Source organism: Serinus canaria, chromosome Z (assembly GCF_022539315.1).
Source record: "Serinus canaria isolate serCan28SL12 chromosome Z, serCan2020, whole genome shotgun sequence".
Lineage (NCBI taxonomy): Eukaryota > Metazoa > Chordata > Aves > Passeriformes > Fringillidae > Serinus > Serinus canaria.
The window spans coordinates 60,953,787-60,977,664 of NC_066343.1; the positions used below are offsets into that span (position 1 = coordinate 60,953,787).

A 23,878-nucleotide genomic window follows, 5' to 3' on the forward strand; every position below is an offset into this window, starting at 1 on the left:
TGCTGATGAGATAATAGGTGCTACAGAGGATGACTTCTGTAATGAATTAGTTGGCTGCCTTGCATGCTTCTGTTTCTTTCAGATAGAAAGCTGGTCTTCCCTATGTGGGATGAGAATAATGAAACAATCTTTTAGAGGGAGCATAACAAAGCAAGCTGATATCCTTAAAAGATTCTAACTTATTTCCACATTTTTTCTGTGTTTTTGAAAGAGCTAGTAGAAATATGTCAAGGAGCAGATGAAAGGAGGAACTTGCTTATTTGTAATCAAAATTTGGTTTCCCTGTTTCACTCTCAAGAATCAACACAACTCATAAATGTTTATGCTGCAGTATATTGTGAAGGGATTTCTGGTAACTGTAAAGTACAAAATATTTTGTGTAATCCTTACACTGGAAAGAATAGAAGAAATTGCACATAATATTGTAAAGCCTATTGTTGTGCTTGATAGACATTCAAGGGGAAAACAACAGACTTCATAAAGTGTGCCCTAAGCCATTTCTTTAGTAAAAAATGTGAACTAAAGTAAAAACATAAATTGGACCTATCATGTTTTAAGACCTTGTATCCCACATTTACCTTGGAGTAAATTTTCAGGAGGTGTTATAAGCACCACATGGCCAAAAGCAGATTCTCTGTTTAAGAAGAGAGTGTTCCCTTTGTTCTGGGGGGACGTGGATCAGTCTGCTTTGCTCTGTAAATTTAAAATGTTTATCTGCATGTAGTGGTACTTTGGATTGAACTGGAATATAAATGTGAAAAAATTACTTTGAAGTAGATCTCCCTGGGCGGCCTTTTCACTTGTGATTGGAGTATCCAAAAACTGAACTCTTGGAATATTTATGCCAGACCAGGTTTCCCAGAATAAATCCAGTGTAGATATATCCAGATGAATACAGCTGTTCTTCAGTAAATCTTCCCCTTTTTCCCTGTCAAGCTTAAGTAAAATGCACAGGCTAATTCGTGATCCATATGATTTAAGACTGCACAAAAATGGGATTTGCACAAAGTGCATATTTTTGTCAAAGGGTCATTATCACAATCAGATTTTCTCAAGGGCACTGATTTTACTGCTTTTACCTGATGGGTTTTTCCATATCAAATTTGAATTTTCTATGGCTATTCAACATCTGACTCATTCTAATATTTAAAATGCATCTGGAGAGAAGTCTCTACTGGGATGCAATTAGACATGAAAAAATGGCCATCTGAAATTGCACATTTAGAATGCTTACATTTCACATTGGAAAAAAATCAGAGCAAGACACTTGCTGGATTCCCAAAATCTCAAATGCAGAAAAGAGGGGTTTGCAATATTTCTTTTTAAAATCTGGTTATTTATGAACTTCTCTCTCCAAGGAAATTTTAATATTTCATATTTTCACTTTGAATTTGAATGAAGCTAAAAGCTTCCCTGTAGAACTGGAAGTCTAAATTTACATTCACTTCTGGTAAGAAAAACATGAGGAAAAGCAGGAAATATATGACATTTTATTTTCTTTCACTTTTTTCCGCCTACTAATTTTCCTTCATGTCTGATATGGTTTTGCCCAAACTGTTTATACATATAAACCAGGGATGTACACAGTTTATTTGGGTGAGGCTGCATGTATCTTGTCTCTTTTAAAAATATTATTAATCTTAATTCTATTAGGATTATTAATAAAATTTAATTTTATTTAAAAATATTATTAATCTTAATTTTCTTTAAGATTGCTCTCATCCCTCTGTTTCCTCCTCTTCCTGCTTTCTGCACAATATACTCATTTGAGCATATTAAACCTGAACTAATTCAAATAGACACCTAAAACTTTCAGAAAATTGAATCTAATAGAAGTTATGGACAAGATTTTGTATAGGAAAATCTTTATTTTTTCTGAAATATACAGCATCTTATTTATTATGTTTATTTATTAAAGTTGTTGTTAATCAGTAAATTTTTAATATCTTCTAGATGTGTGTGTAGATGTTTACATATTAATTGTAAAAGCAAGCAATGAATACTTTTAGTATCAATAGCTTAAACTACTGAATGCCCTTTACATATATTTTGCTTTCTTTCAGCTATCTGGATTTTTATATTTGTTCATTTATGCTTTAGCAGATATTATTGACAACATAAGGAAAAGTACCAAGTCCTGTGGTGAAACTTTCTCTGGCCATGTGCCGTGTTTAATAATTTGCACTGGATTTCTTTTCCTCATTTTAAGGGAAAAGCAATGTTATCATTAAAAAAATATTAGAGTTTCTCAAAATAATCTCACTTGAATAATGTACTAATCTAACTAATTTAGCTGCAAAAGTAAAACTATTTCCCCTCAAATTTAAAAAAAAAACATTATTGACATTAACCTAATGTTTTCTTTTTTTTCTTTTCTTTTTAACCTAATGTTTTGAATCACTGGTGTTTATTACAAAACGTTCATGACAGTCTCCTGTGATGTGGATTGGAGCAGAGAGAGATATACTCCATGAGGCCTTGTTAATAAGACAATATTCCCTGTATTTTGGGGTACTGCTAAGATGAGAGAGTTGCTTTGAAACAATCTCTTTGAAAGCTAGCAGTTGGCATTTGAATGAGATAAGAAAACAATGCCCATATTCTTCACGAATGACTCATGTTCCCTTTCTAATCCATCGCATTCATCATTTTAGTCACTGTGCTCCATCTTTTATATTTGGAAGACGATAAAGTCAGCTTGCAGTTGAGGGTAGCACTTTGACAACAGTACATGTAGTCAAAACAGGATTATCTGCAGTGGTAGAGATAGGGAGAGAATTAACATGACTGGTGTTGAGCAGCTGTCTACTTAGCAGCAATGTTTTCAAGTGGGGTGCACTCAGGCTGCTAGTTCAGTTCTACAGAGAGTAATTGGGTACTGCTCAGGAATAAAGGCAGTGTACCACTCATTTGTCACTCTTTGCAGTAATCTGTAATACCCCTCTCCTTATCTCTAATAGTAAAAGACTTAAAATTTTTCTCTCAGATACAACTAGAAAAATTATGGCAAACCTAAACTCAGCTAAATGTGGCTAGAACTGTGTTGACAGAAGAATATTTGAGGGAGTTTCTTGTCTATTTTAATAGCTTTTTCCAGGTGTTCAGAAATTAAGTTTATCATCCTTGATAAACGCCTTTGCTGGGAGTAAAATAAAACTAAGATTTGTGTGATAAGAAAATGCAAGAGCTTGCCCTGAGAATATATATTCAAGAGCAATGGGTGGGCATGCTCCATTTCCAGTAAGCAAGGACAGATTTGACCCTGGAATTTGTTGGACCTGTGCAGACGTCTCCATATGAGCCCTCATAGGCCATGCCTTTCACCTAAATGCTGCCTGTCCTGTGCCACCATCTCTCTATATGAAACACAGATGCAATACTGAGTATTGAAATGTGCTTTTACCTTCTTGTTACTAACACTAATTACCATGGCTTTACTCTTGCAGCAGGACCATCCTGCTGCTACATACACTTCTGTGCATATAAAACTTGAGATGAATGAATTAATTTCTGAGTTGCATGAATAAGCAAGGATGAGGTTCCCTTATGTTTTTGCATTCTGTATCTTGACAAAGAAGCTGTTGGTGGAAACATATAAATGCTGAGAGGAAGTGCCTTTAGATTTAATGGTGTATTTCTCCTAAGTAAACATATTTTGCAGATCAATAAAATATACTAAACCCAAGCCACCCTTGTTGAATTTTTGTGAAGGAAACCCTCCCACACACACAGAGTGACATGGGGAGCAGAGAGAAGGAATGAGACAGTTTAAATAGAAACAGAACATCTGAGGTAGGAGTTGGGCTTTTCCTAAGCATGAGCCAGTGCACTCAACCATTGCAACATGATTTGAGGAAACATAAAGTTGGCATGTGTGCAGATAAATAAAAGATGAAGGGTTTCTAGGCTTTAAAAAAGCTTGTTGTCTTTACTCTTTTGCTTTTAAAATCTTTCAGACTTGGTATAAGAAAGTGCTCACTGCTTACTCACACAGTAAATACAGAGACATCTGCCCAGAGACTATCTAGAACACACTCTAAAAACTTTTCCGATTAATAAGGTTAAAGATGAAAAAATGCCGTTTAAATGCCATATTTACTTACAGAGGTAACATTGAATGCAAAATCTGTATTAGAAACTAAATATGGTATCAATTAAAAACACACCCAAATGCAATATAATGTGTGTTTCTAATCAATAATGACTCTGAATTTTATTTTAAAAGATAGTTTAAAAAAAGCATGTTGTTATTTTGCTGTTTTGAAGAATGAAAGCTGCCTTGCTGTATATCCTCTGATGACCTTCCTTCCGTGGAGTGACCTTGTTCCTTTTCACAGTTTTGACTGTAAAGGTTGGATTTGAAAAATACTTTAGTATATTTTATTTTTTTAACACAAATTTTTGGATTTTTGATGTAAATTTCAGAAGGAAGAAATAGCCATGTGATCTGAAATTAGATTCAGAGATTAGATTCAGGACCATTTGAAACCTAATTTAAATGAAATGGAAACTTTACTTTGTAATGTTTACAAGGAAGTTACAAGCTGTTTCTATCTTAACTCAGCTTGAATTTGTCTTCCCTATGTGCTTGGAGGGTGCAAATCATGGTTGCTATAAAAATAAATGATTTTTGTTTATCACTGTTCAGAATACGTGCCATACATGTGCTGAGTGCTGTGGTTTGCTAAATTTATTTAAAAATTCAAACATTGCTGTGCTACTGGTTTCAAGACAAGTTTAACTGAGCCTTTCTCAAGTGAGTGGTTCTATTACTTTGTTTTGACAAACTAATTTTAAAAAATTAAAAAAGACTATTCTTTCAATTCTACTTATCATTAAAAGATTTGCTGTGGATTATCAGATTTTTAAAATCAATCTTGAAATGTAGCAGGTTCCCAGTTAACATGAAGGTTCTATATAAGAAAGGTTTCCAACTGTTTGCATGTTAGATAATGCAATTTTTTGGTAAATAGATTCTATTTTCCTTAGAATCTGAGTCTTTTTAGATGTTTCCAGTTTAACATCCTTCCCAACCTTTTACAAGCAAGGTAAATCATATACTTTCAATAAATGGATTTACAAGTATGTGCCCTGAATCCAAGAACTCTTTCTCTCACTGCATGCTCTCTGCTGGATAACTTTATCCATCTAAGTAAATAGTTATGATGTTTGCATTCTAAGCATTCCTCTGTTCGCATTTGGAATCTTTTTTTGTCTTTCACCTGCTCCTATCTGTAGTTTATGATTCTATCTCTCTGTAGTATGCTTACATTAAATCCAGTGTGCTGGAACAGAATTCACCGAGTCAAACCTGCATCATCTCTTACAGAGCCCCTCTGACTTTTGTCAGACTTGCAAGGGCAAACTCATGTCCTGATCTGACTGCAAAATTCAATTGCAAGAGAAAAAACACAGATCATAAAACAAAACCAGAGCTTGAGAGAAGAGACTGTTCTAGAGAATTTTATTTTCTCCACTGGATTTGAGCTAGGAAGAAATGGGGTGTCAAGTCTATCCATGAAAACAGAGGTATGCCCAGCAGGGAAGCTCAGGAAGATAATGGATGCAGCTTTGGCTGAATAGGATCCTGAGCAGCTTATGGAAAGAGAAATTCTCCCCTGGAGGTGATAAAGAACACCTGCATTAACATTCTACTCTGAATCACCATCTGCAGAAGTCAGATTTTTACTGACTGTGTAGGGAGCCTAGGGAGACCTGCCAACTCCTTAGCTATCAAAGCAAAGTACCTGGAGTCAGCTGAAGTGAAATTTTGGGATGCCTTTCTCTCTTAGTGCTGGGTCTCATAAGCAAATCTCAGGACCAGTAGGGCCACTGGTCATTGCAAACATCCATGTGTAAACAATAAAAAAGTGCAATGCACTTTTCCTGTGCATTGTCCATCGCTGAGGATTGTGGTGTTCCTGTGTGCCTCCCTCCCTCAAGCATCAGAGCTAGACATGCCATGTCTGGCCTCTCCCCAGGGTTTGTCCTCTGGCCTGGGCTGTCTGCCTCAGCCTTACCTGTTTCTGTCAGAGCATTTTATCCTCAGTATCTGTACTAAAGAACCTGGGTTCCCATTAACTACTCACCAGGTGGATGTTTTAGTGGCTCTGCAGGATTATTTTTCAGGTCTTCCTATAATCCATGCATGTAGTTTAACTCTTAATTGCAGCAAGAGACTTTCTTATCTTTTATGTTGTGGCTATGAAAGTTTCCCATGGGCTTTCCAAGCATTTCTGAATAGTTAAAAGGCATTATGGTTGTTCTGTGGATGAAACAGTTGTTTCATAAATACTTGCTAAGGAACTGTGAGAGGGCAGATTGGCTAAAGAAAACTTAAACCTTCCACTGAACCAGATTGCTTAAAGCTCCATTCAACCTGGCCTTGATCATTTCAAGGGATAGAGGGATATCCACAATTTCTCCGGGCAACCTTTTCCAGTGTCACCATCCTCACAGTAAAGAATTGCTTTATATATCTCTAATATCTAATCTAAAACCACTGTCTTTCAGTGGAAATCCATTTCTCCTTGTCTTGTCACTACACACCTTTGTAAAAAGTTGCTCTCCCTCTTTTTCATGAGCTCTCTTTTAGTACTGGTAGCCTGCTAAGAGGTCTTCCCAGAGGTCTGCTCCAGGCTGAACAATTCCAGTGCTCTCAGACTTCATCCCTTTAATCACCTTTGTAGGCCTCCTCTGGAGCTGCTTAAGCAGGTAGAAAGTTGGACAGGGAAACAAGAGTGATATCAAGACAAACTGAATGTGTCCCAGTTAAGGGTTGAGCTGCTGGGAGTTCATTCAGGTGGGACCAGCAGCGTGTCTCATTGCAGTTTCCCTGATCTCTTTCCAAGGATGGCCAGGGAAGATGCCCAGTAAAGATCAAACCACAGCAAGCATGGGGTGTTCCAGTTTTCAGAAATTTGCTGCTGAGGTTCTGAGGTGGTATCCAGGTGCTCAGCAACTATCCCTATGTGTTTCTTCTATGTCTGCCCAGTCATTTTTTGCATGACCATACAAAAATGTTCATCTTTGTCCAGAAGCACAGGGATGGTGTGGCAGACCATGACTCTGACATGCTGTCACATACTGTCAGTGTCAAGCTGACCTTGATGGCTGTCTGACACCGCACCCTGCACTGGGGTGACTGTACCTGGGGAAGCCCAGAGTGACCAAGGGGGCATGGACTGACCACTGTCTTCATAGCTGTAACTGGGACAGGCGTGCTCCACGCCTCTTGGATGAATGCTACAGGACCACTCAGGTGCTCTGTTAACTCTCTCAAGGACAATAAAAGAGGAGCATGTTCCCCTTCCTTCCCCTCAGAGTCCAAAGTTCATACCCCCAAGGTCACAATATTCTTCTATGATTTAGATTAACCACCCTCTGGTGGAGGAGGGAAATTAAATTTTTGTGAGTCACCAAGTCGGTCTTTTTTTTTTAGTGCCTAGACATAATGTTGTGGGTGGCATTTAGGCTGCTAAATAATTTTTATTTATAATATATTACCTTGAAAGTCTTGCAGACTCTAGTAAGCACCTACAGTTTTAAGGCATCTGAGTTTAAGAAAAGGTCATCAGGAAACTCTGATGCATTCTCAGAAAAAAAAGCCTCTGACCTAGATTCAGCCTACTTGCTTTGACACTGAGGTTTGTTCTTTTCTTAGAGCCAAAATAGGTTTTCAGCTGCAGAGCTGTTTTGCTTCCTGCTGTCACTGGCTAATAAAATAATGCACAGCTTTTAGTAGGATGTAGTATTTGATGAAGAATTCTGCTTTACCAAAATGTAGATTAGCCTCTTGAGGGCTCAGGTATTTAGTAAGATATAATTTTCTGAAGAACTGTAAACTAACCAGATGCAACCTAGAGTCTCAAAGGCATCAGGTTAGGAAATTTATCGAAAAACCGACAAGAAAAGTACCAGCTAAGTGAAAAAAAAAAACCAAAAAAACTTAAAATCAGCACAGATCCTCTGCCTTAAAAAATTCATTACTTAAATAAAACATGGTAAAAATTATATCCTTAGACTAAGCAGAACAAATTAGCCTATATGGTACCAAGCACCACTTTACTAGAGAAAAAAACTAGTTTTTAATCACTGGATTCCGTAACTCACAAATCCCACCCTTATGCTGATTCTCTGTGTGAAAGTAGCATTGGTTCACCTTGATTCATTTTTAAGCAGATTAAAGCATATTCAGACCCTTTGTGAGTAGATCAGTTTAGACCATTTTAATCTACTGTAATCCATTTTTTTTTCCCTCTAAGGACACATTGTTAAAAATATTTACAAGGGAAATCAACTTAACTGGAGTATGCCTATACATAAAACAAGGAGGAAGGTGTGTTTTTTAAAATGTTTGAAAATTTTGAACTAATTGTAGTGAGAAGTGGGATACTATTATTTTGTGCATATCCGTCTATGTACTTTCCAAATTATGTATCAAGTTTGCCTAGATATTTCCTAATGATAGCTTTTTCTGCTACTTGTGAGGTTTGTTGTTTCCTGTCGTTTTTAATGTATCTTTAAAACCCCTTTGATTCAAAGAGAATGGTGACAACACTCAGAAAGCTGTGTCTCCTTCCAAAACCATACAATTTCCATTTGTCATTTTATTTGGGAGTGGATGCTTCACGTAATTTGCTATCCAGTCTGAGTTGTTCACATAGAGAGCTCGAGTTCCTTCTACCGAGCTCCCTTTCCTAAATTGGTTGCAAATATTGTCTGTGATGGTGTGGATTCTTCCTAACAGTTTTCAGTGAAGCAGTACACTGTGGAGTCACGAGTCAGGTTTATGTCACTTCACTCCTTCTACTGCTTCCCAGAACTGCTCTCTATTAAGCCCACATTATCATCTGCCTATTCTTGACTATCTAGATGGCTGCTGTTAGAAATGCAATGCTTTTCTTGGTGATTGCATTGCAAAAGCATTTCATAAATGGTTTGATTCAATACTTGAGGCTTGTTAAGTAAACTGTTTTACATTATATCCAGCTCCTTTCCCCAAATGAAAGGAGCAGAACAAAGAGATACGTTGTCTTTAATGCTCACTGAATTCTTACCTCTCCTGAACAGAGCTATTTCATGAACAAAGTTGCTCATCAAAAATGCTTTCTTGCAGGATTTATGTATTCTCTTATTAAATTTGCCATTGTATTCTTTTTTTTTTCCTGTAAGAAAGTGATTTTTAAGAGGCATTGTTTGCCCAGAAGAAACCTGTAGACCTGTAATCACTTACTGTGACCACACAATGCTTATTGTCATTAGAACATATTTTCCCATTTGTAGGCAGTGTATATCTGTTCCAGTCAGTCCCTTGTAAACATGGCATTTAAGTTTATTTTGGGATAAAAAATCAGAATGGTTTGAACATAATCAGAATCTGAGTGCATTATGACAAAAGAAAACAAAAGCCAACTGCCTTGATCAGATTTTTAATTCATTTGAAAAATTTCAGTAAGGAACTTTGTTCACTGGAGAAGTGTATTAGCAGATAAATGTTCAATATTTTCTGCATCAGGAAAGTAAATCAAAATAAAAGGAAAGATCTGCCATGCTACATTGTCTTTGTTTGATAGCTAGTGCCAAAGATGTAGCACCAAAAAATGATAACTAATGACTAATGGTAACTAATCTGTTTCAGTGCTAAACATCTATAAAAAGAATTTTTTAAAATATCTTATATATTAGTAAAGTTGATTTCAAATTGGGGGAGAAGGAATGCTCTCCAGAAGCAATAATTCTTGCTAAAGATGATGATTTCTGATCAGTTTGAAAACAGACATATAAAAAAGAAATCACTAGTGGTTGGGAAAGAGTTCCCTGACACCCCTCTTTAAAGAAGCAGTTCACATCCTGTGCGAGTTCTTTAGGGAACTGAAACAAAAATCCTTTAAAAATGCCTGTCTACTTCCCTGCACTCTGATTTTCCTTTCCAGAAGATGGGAAAGAGATGATGTAACAGGTACAGTTCACCAGTGTTGATCCCTTAGTTTGTCACTGGCTGATTGACAAGGGGGTTGTACTTATCCTATAGATTAAATAGGCCCAGGTCTGGTTTTTATCCTGGAAGTCAGTTGCTTCCACAACCTGCTTCCATGCAACTGGATTTCCTAGTTACCAATGCAAAGAGGCCTCAGGTCAACCTCTGCTAGCTCTCAGGCTGGTTCAGGAGCTATTCTGGAGGATATTAATTGGCTTGAGCCAAACCCACAATTTTCTGAAAAGTATTTTCAGTAAATTCCATAATAGGGTAATGTTTTCTAGCACTGTTAAATTTTCATTTTTGAAAAATACAGTTTTTACTTCTCATATTTTTCACTTTCAACTTTATAAAAGCTTTCTAACATCTTTGTAAGCTGAAATTCCCTTAAAATTGTTATTAAAATAATCCTTAGCAATGGAATGTTATTTCTTCAGTCATCTGGGTTCAGTTAAGGGAGCACAATGGCCAGATAAGGATGAGTCACAGTGAGATGATTCACAGGCAAAAGAACAGAAGAAGTATTTTTCACATAAGATTTAATTTATTATTTTGTAGCTTTATATTTGCGGCTGTAGAAACTCACTACTGTATCTCTTAACTATGCACAGATACAAAGAATGAAGAGCAATACTGAGCAGTTTATAGGAAATCCTCTCCTATAAAATTGTGAGCATATCTTCTCATCCCTTTGAATGCAATGGACTTTTTTGTTTGAACATAATACCTCAAATATATGTGAATGACCAGCCTGTGTGCATGAACTGAATATCTGCCTTTCTTCTGCTGTTAATGAATTTTCACACTTATTCTGCAATGAAAATTATTCATCCTTACCTCAGAAAGGTGATCGCAAGTAGACCCTCTGGCTATTTGCTTTTAATGGGAGAGTGTATTAGCAGATAAATGTTTGGATTTTCTGCATCATGAAAAACAGTCAAAATAAAAAGAAAGACCTGCCATGCTACATTGTTTCTGTTTGATGGCTAGTGCCAAAGACATAGCATAAAAAAATGAACAAGCTGTAATGATAGCAAAGTCATGTAACTACTCGGAACAGAGTAAATATATAATATTTAGTCACTGCTCCTCCAAACTTCTTTTCCAGTGGAATGCAATGCCAAACAATTTCTAATTTTTTTCCTGCTAGTACTGCTCTTGAAAGTATATGCTGAGTCACTTACACCATCTGCTATCTGTGCACGTATCAGCTGAGAGAAGTGCTCAGAAGTTTCTGAAGACATCTGCTTATTTCACTGAGCTTACCGATTCAGGGTTTTTCTGTTTTAATCATACATACTTGCACACTTCCTAAAATAGGCTCTTCTTCCTTGTATTCATAAGAATTTTAGAACACTGAGATTTTTAGTCTTCCAAGTCTGATCCCACCTTGCCTTTGTTTACTAGTTTTAGAAAACAAGATATTCATATTAGTAATAGCTGTGAGAAGAACTAGAGGTTTTGCATGGTAGTGCATTCACCATTGCATGAGCTTTGAAACAGTAAATATTGGGCATCTTTCACATTGGCCAACTTGGTTATTCGTTGTCAACTCAAACAACTTCTTTAAAAGCTGAAATGCTGAGATGGTATTTTGCTCCAGTTTCCTGTCTGAGGTTTTAACTAATGCATAATTCTAAGGTACTGAATGATACCAGAGGACGAAAATGATTCATCTTCCTGATGGAAAAGCACATGAACTATATATCTGTATAAAAGTAGATATACATATATGTATATATATGGATTACTGAGGAAATGATCGATTCAATACAGAGGCCCAGTTCTGTTGTCATGTTTCTTGCACGTAAGTAGCTGACACAGGGAGAGAATCACATGGCCTTTATTCTAGCTATGTCAGCCATACCTGGTAAAGAATTTTACTAACATGCATCTGTAGTCTTTTCTTAGCATTCCTTTTTGATTAGTTGAATTATAAGTAACTCTTCCGTTTAAGAAGTCTTCTAGAAACAGTTGAAAATAATGACTTGCAAATAAGTATACAGTTAACTTAAATAACCATATATGGCTATAAAATACAGTTTATTAATACAGTTTAATAGAATTCCTGATGGAACAGACTAATTTTTACAGTAAATTTGACCAGCATAGCTCATGTCCCCTAGAATTTAGGCAGATGTTTCCTTGGGCCACTCTTGTGTTACAGCCTCTGCCTCTATGCAGGCAAGAATACTTCCTGCTTTTTTCAACTTCTTAAACCCTAACTTTACATTCATTTTGTGCAATGGCTTCCCATGGCAATGCTAAAACCAGAGGGTTTACTCATGAACTGTCTAGCTGCCTCCATGGCCATAAGTAAATTTATAGTGCCCAATTTTGATGGGCACTGGGTAAGACTAGTTTAGGAGCTACCAACTATGTCCATAGAATAAATATTTTTTGAGTTTCAGCACTGGACAAGTTCATGCCAGCAGTCTAGAAGGAGGGATTCCTCACCTAGACCAGCTCCAAAGTGCAACAGAGTGCTGTGGGGCCAGTGTTAGACCATTTCTAAATGTGAAACCATGGGAACCAACTTCTAGAGCTTGGGAATGCTTTCTGATACTTTTGAATTTACTGGGATAGAGACTAACAGTCTGTGTCCTGTCAAGACCGTCCTTCAGATACTGCTTACTTTCAAAAAAACCAGAAGACAATGGTGAGCATAAAAGACAGGGGTGTGAGTGATAAGGCAAGTTCTTTCAGAGAGGGAGAGCTGCTTCCCTACTGCTTCAGTTTTGAAGGGAGGATGAGGATGAGTTCAAAATCCTTGTAAAAACCATTTCATTTAATAATTAAGGCAATCTCTGCTCCATGATTGCAAAGCATGCCCTTGCAAACTGACAGACCCATTTCTGTGACACCTGCAGTATTTGTGAAACAAAAAAGGGACTGAGGCAAAACTGAGGAAACCATTACTCTCTGTGCAATAGTCTCCTTGGTACGAGATTTCTAAATCAATTTATATCTCAGTGCAAGGATATGGCTGAGGGAAGATAAGCTGTGCCTGAGGGAATGACTACAATATGGGAATGGAATTGATTTGTCTTATGACAACAACATTTCCTGATGAAAACCTTCATAGATTATATGGTAGAATAAAAACACTTTTTTAATCCCATTAGAAAAACAATTTGCCTTTTATTGTTGTCCCTTAGAAAGTACCATGTGATTTATTTAAAATAATATTAATATTACAAAGAGATATTTGTAGGAGTCTTTGTGAAATTATGGGACAAACCATAACATCCTTTGGTGAAGGAAAAGGCTTGGACACAGATTTTTAAGTATCAGAAGTGCCCTGGAATTAACATATTCTTCAGGATGACTGGGAAGTTTATGTATATGGTTACAGAACCAATTGAAAATTATTAGTCTCCATTCCTGTCACGAATGTGAGGATTTCTTAATGTCATCAAGCTAGATTATGTAATCAATCCTTGGATAAACAGCTTTGGTATTTCTCGAAATTACAGTCTTTAATAGTTTTTCCAAATTAATGTACTTTAGTTTAAAACTTTTTAAACTGATTACTGCTAATCTGGAAACAGTGATCAACCCATTGTCAACTAAGAAATTAAATGCCCTTTTTATTAATTTGTAGGTGATTTTATCAGCTTTTTTCTTTGTTGCTGTTGTTGGGGTTTTTAAATCTATACTTTAAAAATAGAATATGGCCATTTAGGAAACATTTAATCTGTAAATATATAAATATTAGGATATAAGATTGTATTAAAGAAAAGATGCCTGTATAAAAACAGGATTTTCTGTTTCACAAAATGGTGTTTTATTGACTCAGGGATATTTTCTGTGAATGTGCCATGCAAAGATTTCATTATGCAGGTGCAAAATTACTTCTTATCTAAAAAATACTACTTTAGGCCAGCAGATAAATGGTCACACCTTGCTTTTGAACAGCAAAGAGCAGCTGCTCTTGGAACATTGGAACAAGTTTGTGGAAAATTCCAACCCCTCACAATGAAACAAAGTTAGTGTTATTCCTGCCAAACCCTTAGGTTATACAATGCTAATAGAAAAATAATTAAATAATTATTATTTCATTTACTAACATTGGTTGTAACATACATGATATATAGGATTTGACATTAGAATCAATGTTCTTTTTAAGTGGCTTATATATGGAATAAATCATTGAACAACACAAGTAACTGTACTGAAATCTGCAAGCTTCACAATGGTATTTGCTGACCAGCATTTTTAAAAAAATGTACCCATGCGAACTAAAAAGACCAAATCTTACACCTGATTTTATAAAAAGCCTGTCATTATTAAAGAAAAGAAACAAAAACACATTGGTGAGCTATTTTTGGCAACAAAATCCTTAGACAAATCCAAGCTGAATTCAGATGCTTTGTCAGTCCTTTCTTTTTTATTCTCCTTTTGCTAAAGCCTTTCTACCTGTCTGGGGACCTGCTGCTCAGGACCATCCATTCACAAATGCCTGAAATCTGCCCAGCCTGTAACATGGTCTTATCATTAGCTACACAGTAAAAGCTGATGCTGTTTGTATTAAAAAAAAGGCTATTTGAGATGGCCATGGCCTCCACTCTGAATTCAGGTGCAGTCGTGACTGTCTGAGTTGTTGGATCACACTTTGGTGCATACATATCTGTGTATGTCTCTATAAACATATATATCTAAAAGGCAGATAGTTCAGTATATGTTTGTTTCTTTTGTTGGAAATTTTTAGTTATTTCTCTTGTGCTATTACAGCTCTCTTATTCCTACTTATTCCCTTCTGGTAGTACTTTTTTAGTAATATTCAATTTATTTTTCACTCACCCTGTTATCCTGTTAGTAGGAAACATTCTTTTTATTTTGTTGCTTATTGCTACTCCTCACTTGCATTTTCTTATTCTCTCCTAAAACAACGCTATTTTCCTTAAAACTGTGATTCACAGACCTGGAAAATATCTCTGTCAAGAAATAAAATCCATTAGTGTTCAGATTAGCTCAGAGACTTTGGTGTAAAAATATAATTTTGTAGAAGGTATTTTAATTGGGATTTATCACACCAAGAACATGATAGAAAATATTCATAGGCAGGATCAAGATTAGCTTTTATTTTTGTTTAACAATTGTTACAGAGTCCTACAAGAACTGAAGGTTTATCTCACAGCTTTGTGAATACTGTGGCTTTAATGACACTACTTGTAGCCTTGAAAGACCCTGGATATATTTCATCCAGCATGCAGTTTATTGTTTTCCCAATTTAATCTATGTAAAGCACAACTGCTAAAGAATTTGACACAGGTCTCTAAAAATTTCCTCATTAGTTATTTCTGCACAAGGAGTTTGATACCAGCTGGAGAGAAAGGTCTTCAAAATAAACTTGCTTTCCTTTGAAATAGGGAATTTGCATTAGAATATCTGCAGTGACCCCAACAGCAGGATGTTTCTGTGCTCAAACTGGATAGTTGAATCCTGAACTGGGGATTTTTTGGGGAAGTTTCTTCAAGTCATTCATTTTTTGAGTATTTTTTAAAAGTCTGAAACGATTGGAAACTTACTTCATTCTTAGTCACTGAAACCTACCTGGGTTCCAGCTATCTAAGACATTTTTTCTTTTTTTTCTTTTTGAAGTGTAGACACTCAAAACCTATTCCTTAGATGTTTTAATGACACAAAATTTTAACTCGTGAAAAAGCAACAGCTCACAAATCTAAAAAGATTTGACTTTCAACATGAAACAAGTGTTCAGTACAGAGAAACCATTATCTTTTAAATTAATACATTAGTGAATAAGTACTAACTGTGTCATCTGCAATACAACTATTGGCAGTTTATGTTCTGTTACCAGTTATTTAGGCTAATATGAGGTCTAGAAAAGCATTTTAACAGATGTGAAGCACAAGGATAGTTAGTAACCTTGGCATTCAAATGACAAGAGAGCAAGCTTGCAGCTCTTTGAGAAATTAGAGCATTTGAGTACAGCTTGTATTGGTAGAAGAGAGACACACATATTTCTGTGTCATGCATAAACTTTATATGTAAATGCTACTGCTGATATGGAAATCTGTGTTAAGAAATTTGTTACTTTTGGTCCTGTATATTAGACACTATACTATATAACTGACTGATCTTTCTCCTGTCATCCCAGTTTCTCCTTCTTTACTTCTTTTTTAAATTTGTTCTCAGTTATTTTTGTGGTAAATACTGTGTTTTCTCACATGTGTGCTGTGTGCCTGCAAGCACTGTTTGTCTCCTTGTTCTTTCATTCTTTTGGCTTGGAAAACAGAAAAATCTGACAAGGAGTCCCAGGGCTTTTTGGAGTGTGTGAAGGTGTCTGCTTTTTGCTGGGAACAGCCCCTTTGACTGTCTTTATGTAAAGGTGAAGGGAGGATACTGCCAACATCTTTGCAATTTCAAAAGCCTGTGAGCAAGAAGTCATGTCCTTCTAATCTACCAGAGAGACTGGGAGGGGATAGCTGCAGATCAGAAAAGCAGGACCTAGGCATCACCTCTTTTATTTGAGCTGACTTTCACAGACTGTGACTATGAACATAGGTTTGGTGTGACGCAGGATAAACAGACTTCTTTTCCATTGAGATTATTCCAGTATAAGCACAATATTACAAAAACAACAAAAAAAAATCAGGACAAGCAGACACTACAATAAATAATACTCTTTTTTTCCTGTCCTTGAAAAGTGAAAGGAATCAATTAGTAAGGAAAATATGGTTATGTGTTTTAAACAGACAATTCCAGAAAGAAAGAAATAGGGCTGAAGGAGTATGTACATGCATACTAAAACAAAGTAGCAGCTTATTGGGCTTGATAAGTCTGAGTACTTAGCTTTTTCTAGTCTATCTGCTGTGGGTTGTAAAATAAAATTGACCTTTAGTCTCCTTGTAATTAGGATAGCCCCCACATTTAAGAATGTAATCATGTATTAAAAATAGTCAATTTTATTTCATTTCACTGTGATAAGTATTATCTGTCAGAATCTCTGACACTTGATCTAGCAGTTAATTTAGAAGGAGCATCTCTTCTCAAACATAGAGGATACATTACCCAGCTAGTCTTTCAGAGGCAGCAATCTATGAGCCCACTAAACAGGTACAAATGTAGTTTTCTTTCCAGCTGCTCGCAGGCTCAGTCACTTGTCTCTTTTCTTGCAGAACGACTCCTGGGGAAAGCAGTACTCCTATGCACTCTTCAAAGCCATGAGCCACATGCTCTGCATTGGTTATGGGGCCCGCGCCCCCGTCAGCATGTCCGACCTCTGGATAACGATGCTGAGTATGATTGTGGGGGCTACTTGTTATGCCATGTTTGTGGGTCATGCCACTGCCCTCATCCAGTCCCTGGACTCGTCACGACGACAATACCAAGAAAAGGTAACTAGTTTTCTCACAACTCCTTGGGTTGGGAAATGGATTAATGGGGATGTTTTAACTCTTTACATGAAATGGTCTGGTAACATGTGAAGCCTGTGGCATATGTCATTGAACACAAAGGAGTTCAGAACACTCTATGAGTTCAGTACATTTTTGCACGAACCTACTTTGCTTAGAGAGCAGCTGGTTCTTTATACTTCTTTATACTCTTCCGTGAAAACTCTATCCCTGCTTCAGGCTTGCTTTGTATCCCTTTGCTGCGTTCTGTAGGGAATTGAACTAGGTAGTTTGAACCACGACCTTGACCTTGCTAGCTTGGGTATGTCTTCACAATTTCCTGTAATTCCTTTGGAGTGCAGTTCAGGGATCACCCTTGAACATGTCAAAAGAATGTCCTCTAAATGAGGACCAGACCAAATCAATTAGTTTTGTTTGTAACTTCCTCAGAGAAGTGCTCAGAAGAGGTGTTCATTTGCTTCGTAACAGTACTGTTTACATGTGAAATCATGACCTGTCAGGTCCTCTCCAAGGTCAAATAGGATTGTGGCCAAAGGTGGAAAAGTAGAGGAAGGTTAGTGGAAGAGTGCTCTTTATGAAGCAGGAAGTAAATGGTTTTTTTATTCCGTGTAAGATTGGAATTAAAAAGACATGAATGGGTACAGGGTTGGATCTTTGTGAAGTACTAATTAAAACTGTCAGTTGTGTAATAAAAATCAGAGACAGGTGTGGATCAAGGCATGAAACTGGAAGATATATCTAGCAATGATGGCATAAGGAAGAAGGGATCAGAATGAACCTCAGGAAGGGATAAAAAGAATGCGCAGAATTAGAGGTGCTTAAGAAATGACAAAATTCATTACTATAGTACATGGGGAACTGGAAGAGCCATAGCAGGGGAGAGGTCAGCTGAGCAAAGTAGAGAAATCAAAGTTTACATCAGCAAAGAAGAAACACAGCCTGAGCAATAGTATTTGGCATGCATCCATAACAAGGTCCAGAAAGGGAAACTGGGCAGAAATCACAGTATGATGTAACACAAACCTGAGGGAGAAAACTGGCAGAGACTAAACAGCCGAGAGGATGACCCTGGCATATGCTGAGGGTGAAGGGGAATGACCTGAATTTACTGGGAAAGAAAGAGGGGAAAAAAAGTAGGATGGACTGGGGGATTTTCTTTACAAGGAAGCAGAGGAAGGAAATGAGAATGTGTGGGTGGAGAAGGGTTTATATACAGTTTTGTTAAGCTTAAATTGCATCCAGATCATGGTTCAATATGTGAGAGACAGGAAGAGGTAAGATGAGCTGTAAGTTCAGTGACAGAAAAATTAGCTCGTGGCTGGCAAAACAGCTGTTCAAAACAAGTTTGCAAGCAAGAAATTTCACACACTGTAGTGTCATAAAATATAAGTGAGAATAAGAGGTTTAGAAAGAGAGTAGAGATGATCATTAAAACCAAATGAGTTCTGTCAGTGACCATGTGAAACCCCCTTATTCATCTCAGTATAATGTCAAAGGGCTGATCCTGGTGGGTTACCTAACTCAACCGGCTCATTGGGTCTGTTCTTTGAACAAAAAGGAAAGTAGTTTTATCTAAATGGGACATTTCTGGGAAGCTGTGAGACAGAGACCTCATAACCATGGGCATGAACTGTGACTGCAGTTGTATTACAGGCTAGGATCAACATACATACACACATATGCACAGATTTAAGAAATCAGAAGAAATGTCACTATTCACCTGAAATCTCACGTCAATCATGATCCTCAGACCTTGCTGGCTGCAGCAGTATATCACAATATTTTGAGCACCAGAAATATAGTACATGTGCAAAGATACCCACATATTTTAAGCTGTGCTGAGTAAACCCAGTGTCAATTGCACTTGTTTTGTAAATTAAAACCAGCAGCAGTCAAGCAGTGTTGCATTTCTCATCTTTTTGCAAAACAGCAAACAAAACTTTTTGTCTGTTTGTTTGTTCCCTGATGTTATGCACACATACAAATTTTTCTTTTTTTTTTCCCTCTGTTAAACATTAGCATAGAAATATCCAGCATTTTTCACCTCCTGCAATTCTCAACACATTCATTTTTCCTTTTTTTTTTTTCTTCTGACTTGTTTCCTGACTTCTGAGGTAAAGAATAGCATGGCATTGACAATCAGAAATTTAAGAAATAAGCCAGAAATTACATATTTATAAGCTTTAGCAAAAATGTTTCTTATTTTCTGGAATCTATTCTTATGCTGTTTATTAAGGGCTAAAAGGATGTCTTGAATAAATAATTTTTTTTCTAGTGATTTCTGAGACCCTGGACCCTGATATATATTATCAGTGATAACAGCTATACAGACTTGTCTATACATTCTTGACCATTTCTTCATCATATTTTAAAATAAATTTTTGATTACAGCGTAAGAACTATAAGTCATTACTACTAATTCTTAAAGGGTATTCTATATTTGTCTTTACTCTGCAAACTACGTAAATGGGCATTCAAGACCATTTTACGGTACCCATTTTGTCATCATATTGTCTAAATTACTGGCAGATAAAAAATTTTTATATTTCACAGATCTGACACTTGAGAAAAAGGTAGATGAAATTCCAGCTACAGATTTCAGAGTTTTAATATATTCCATTATCTATTTTTGCATAGTGCATTGCTTTTTTTTTTTCTTTTTTCCCCTGAAATTAAAAATCAAAGGAAACTTCTTTGATTTTTTGGACTTAAGGGCCAGGATCAACTTAGTTTTTTAAACATATATATGTCAGGTTGTATATTTATTGGCTCCATTTGTTTCTTTGTAATAATTATGTAAAATAATGAAATTCGTATTAATTGCTAGGCAACACAGAATGATAGTGGAGGTAAGAAAGAGGTTGTTATTTGATTCTTCTCTGAATAACATCATAAATATATCTGTGGAATGCAACCAATTAAAGGAAATTTCTGGTCCTTCTCACTCTGAAAGCAGCCAGAAATAAAATATTTGCTGAAATCTCCCTCATTCAGGTCCTTCCAAAGCTCAGGGTATGCAAAACTAAAACAGACATAGTTCAAAATGGAAGTACACACAGGAAGATAAGAAGGATATTTCATTAAGCCAAATGTCAAACTCTATCAAAGAATTTGATCTGTGCCAAGTATTGCATGCTGAGAGAAATCAAAATATGTTAAGGAGGTAAATATTTTTGCACAGGTTTACTCTTGTGGGCCAAAACCAAAATGTATCAGAAAAAATTAGGAGTGATCATAAGCCATCAGATGTAGGAGATGGACAGTGAACTTGTGCACCGAGAAGTGGTACAAAAAAGGATGCATTGAGACATTCTGTTCACCCTGCTGAAGTTCAGTCTTTTTTCTGCTGAAGTAGTGGAACTGTTCTCACAGGAAAAAAACAAGTCTCTCAGCTTTAATACATACATCAGATCCTGGTATCAATTAGCAAAGGGCTTATACCTGAAAAAGGAGAGAGATGTCCAATTCAGGTATACTTAATCCATATTCTCTTTACAGTACTAAAGTTTGATGCACCATTCTACCTTAGGAAGGCACTGAATAAATCAACAAATCAATGTCATCTTAGCACTCTCTCCTTCCTGACTTTGGTGTAAGTCAAAGAAGAATGCAGTAATAACTAAAAGCAATATTCTAAGTGACAACACCTCTGACATTTTGTAATGTCCAGAAAGTCAGCACATCTCAAAGATTTTTGCCTTTTCAAAGACATTTATTTGAAAGAACCAGAAATGCTAAACTTGTTAACAATCTAGTGTGAAACAAAGAAGGCAAAATGAACAGTCATTTGACAAGGAGGTGAAGATCATTAGTTAAATATTTCTTCCCTTAGATGTTGGCAGTTCCTAGTAAGAAGATGTTTGCCTAATGCTGTGAGTGTCAAAGAATTTTCATGATTGAAGATAGGTTAAAATTTTCTGTTACATTCTGTCATAGGCAAAAAATACTGAGGATTAACAAGCTAGTAGAGGCAAGATTTGTAGTTGCATACAGATCATCTCAGAGCATGAAGATTGTTAAATTGGTTTGATAAAATACCAGGTATTAGCTGGGGAGGTTATTATCTTATTTTATTTTAGTTTTCCTTATGCTATAATTTTCCATTCTCCTTATGCTATCATTTAATATATTTTTCTTATTGTCTAATAGAACTCAAACCACATAAGGTGTTGAAAAAAGAAAAAAGAATCAGACTATTTTTGCCAATTGCAAGCAATATGAGAGACATAAAAATGTTTAATTCAATTATATATATAGTAGGAAGTGGAAAAAAAGTTATCACTGTCTTCAATATCCCAAAGGACATCTTCTAGCCCCATATATTGCTTCTATTTTATCTCTCATGATCTTTTAGCATGTCTTCAGTTAATCAGTCTTGCTCAAAAAAAGAAAAGAACTTCAATGTACATTTCTACGGAGAAAAAGTAATAACTACATATACAGTTAATTTAAAAGCAACCAGTAAGTTGCAAGTAGTGAGCGACTACTACACAATTATATGATATTGTGCATTTTTTATAGATAGCATTAGAATTTGGAGATCAGATTGCCAATTTTTCATTTCTTAAGCATCAGAAGAAACATTTTAAAAGGAATAACAGAATTAGGGCAGCAGGGCAGCTTTAGATTTTGCAGCATGGGGCCTTGCCCCAGCTTTTCAAGTCCGTCCCTCACAGCTCCAGTGTGGATATCTAAATTGCTCTCACGGTCTGTGGGGAAACACCTGACGTGCATTGCAAGAGGTAGCAGCACCTTGGGGTGCTTTGGGGGTGCTGTGATGGAACATGTTCCCCCTTCCCTGCCCCTCCAGATGTGTGTACTCCCTCACCTTGGGCAGGGACACAGCTGAGGTCCTCCCTTCCGAACCTGGGGGCACCTCTTCGAGCTTCCTTCTCTGAGCAGCTGTTTCAGGGTGCAGTGGAGGGGCTCTGCCACAGAGTAAATCCAGGCTTGGTAGCCACTCACCCAGCCAGTGATGCCCTGCATTGTCCTAAAGAGGAACGGGAGACATCACTTCCATGTTTTCTTGAGTTTCAGGCAGTTAAACTGAAAGTGGAGCAAGGCAGATACCAAGTTCTTGGCATGTTCATTAGAACTACGACAGTGCCTAGGAAACATTTCTGGAAAATTTGGATATTTGTAACTATGTCCTCAGTAAGTATCTGGGATTTGTGTATATCCACATGAGTTTGGGAAATGGCTGTTCTGGTCGTGCTGGAAATTCATAGGAAAGGAAGAGCTGTAGCAAACTCAAGACCACATCACTATTTAGCTAGGTTTACACCAGCTTGTGGTGCATAGATGTCATTAAACTAAATACAAATATCCATGCTGCATCCGACTCAGACAAAATGGAGTGAAACTCTATAAAGTTTCCAATGCCTACATATTATATGCCATTCATAAAAAAATTGAAAATTTAGTTTTATTTTTTGTCTTAAATTGAACAGATGTTGAAATGGCAAATTGCAGAACCTGAGTTTTAGACACACAGCTGAATTTGCAATAGTGGAGTTATAGAAAGTTATTTCTGGATCCGGTCTGATCTGAGCAGCAAAGTACTCCTTAAGTACTGATTTCTAATTTCAGTAGCTTTTCATGGTTTACACATGGTTTTTAAAAATGGAAGTCATGCTTTTCTGGTGCTGATAGTAGTTTTTAGAAAGTCTGACAATACTGTAAAAGAAAAATGTTCTGTGATTCTTTACTTAAAATTAGCCTGTTTTCATTTGTAAAGCATAATTTTAGCAATAAGTCATGTCATGCCACTGCTGAAGAAGGTGAGCCACTTGGAAGATAAATCTTGTATTTTCTATGCAGCACAGTATACTTGCCACACCAAAGGAATTATTTATTTTGGAAAACGAGGGGTGGTTTCATTTATCCTGGAGGTAGACCTACTTGAAAACAAACAAACAAAGTAGCTAACAAACAAAAACTGCCAAAATAAAACCAAAACAAAACCAAAAAATACCCCAAACAAAACAGGAAATAAAGCAAACCCTTTTCGTAGCCTCTACCTTTGCAGGTTTTTAGAAAATTCTCATCAGCTTACACAGATGTATATCCTATTCCGCTTGGCCACAGTGCAGTTTTTTTAAATAGTAAAGAATTTTGAAGTGTTTTATCAAGTGATCAAGTGATCAAGAGTTGCTAACAGTTTTGTACAATGTTAGGACCTCAGTAGTGAGTACTCATTTTATCAAAAGCCTATATAGTCATCACAGTATTGTGAACAAGAAAAATCATTATTCCCTAAATAGGCATGTCTGAGAGTGATTGCACACCATAGTATTTGTAGATTGTTTCTGGCAGTTATAATTCCTGGATTAGTGATTTTTTTTGGAAGTCCAGGGTGTCTTATAGTTAGGAACGGGTTTGTAAGTGTTGCCTTTAGGATCATTCCTGAATCATTTTTTTGCTGTTTTGGCATGCATCAGGTCACTGACTGCTAAATGGACAGATGCAGTACTCCTGGCTTCTGTGAGCCTTGTTGGTCCTTGCAGAAAGCAATGAGATT

General features: G+C 36.5%; 1 protein-coding gene across 1 annotated transcript in view; it reads left to right on the forward strand.

The window, feature by feature from the left end:
• Nucleotides 1–23,878, forward strand: part of HCN1 (hyperpolarization activated cyclic nucleotide gated potassium channel 1) — a 191,986-nt gene that overhangs the window by 108,879 nt on the left and 59,229 nt on the right. Inside the window, exon 4 of the mRNA XM_030237500.2 lies at nt 17,122–17,340. Coding sequence (XP_030093360.2) covers nt 17,122–17,340 — 219 coding nt within the window. The remainder of the gene's footprint in view (nt 1–17,121; nt 17,341–23,878) is intronic.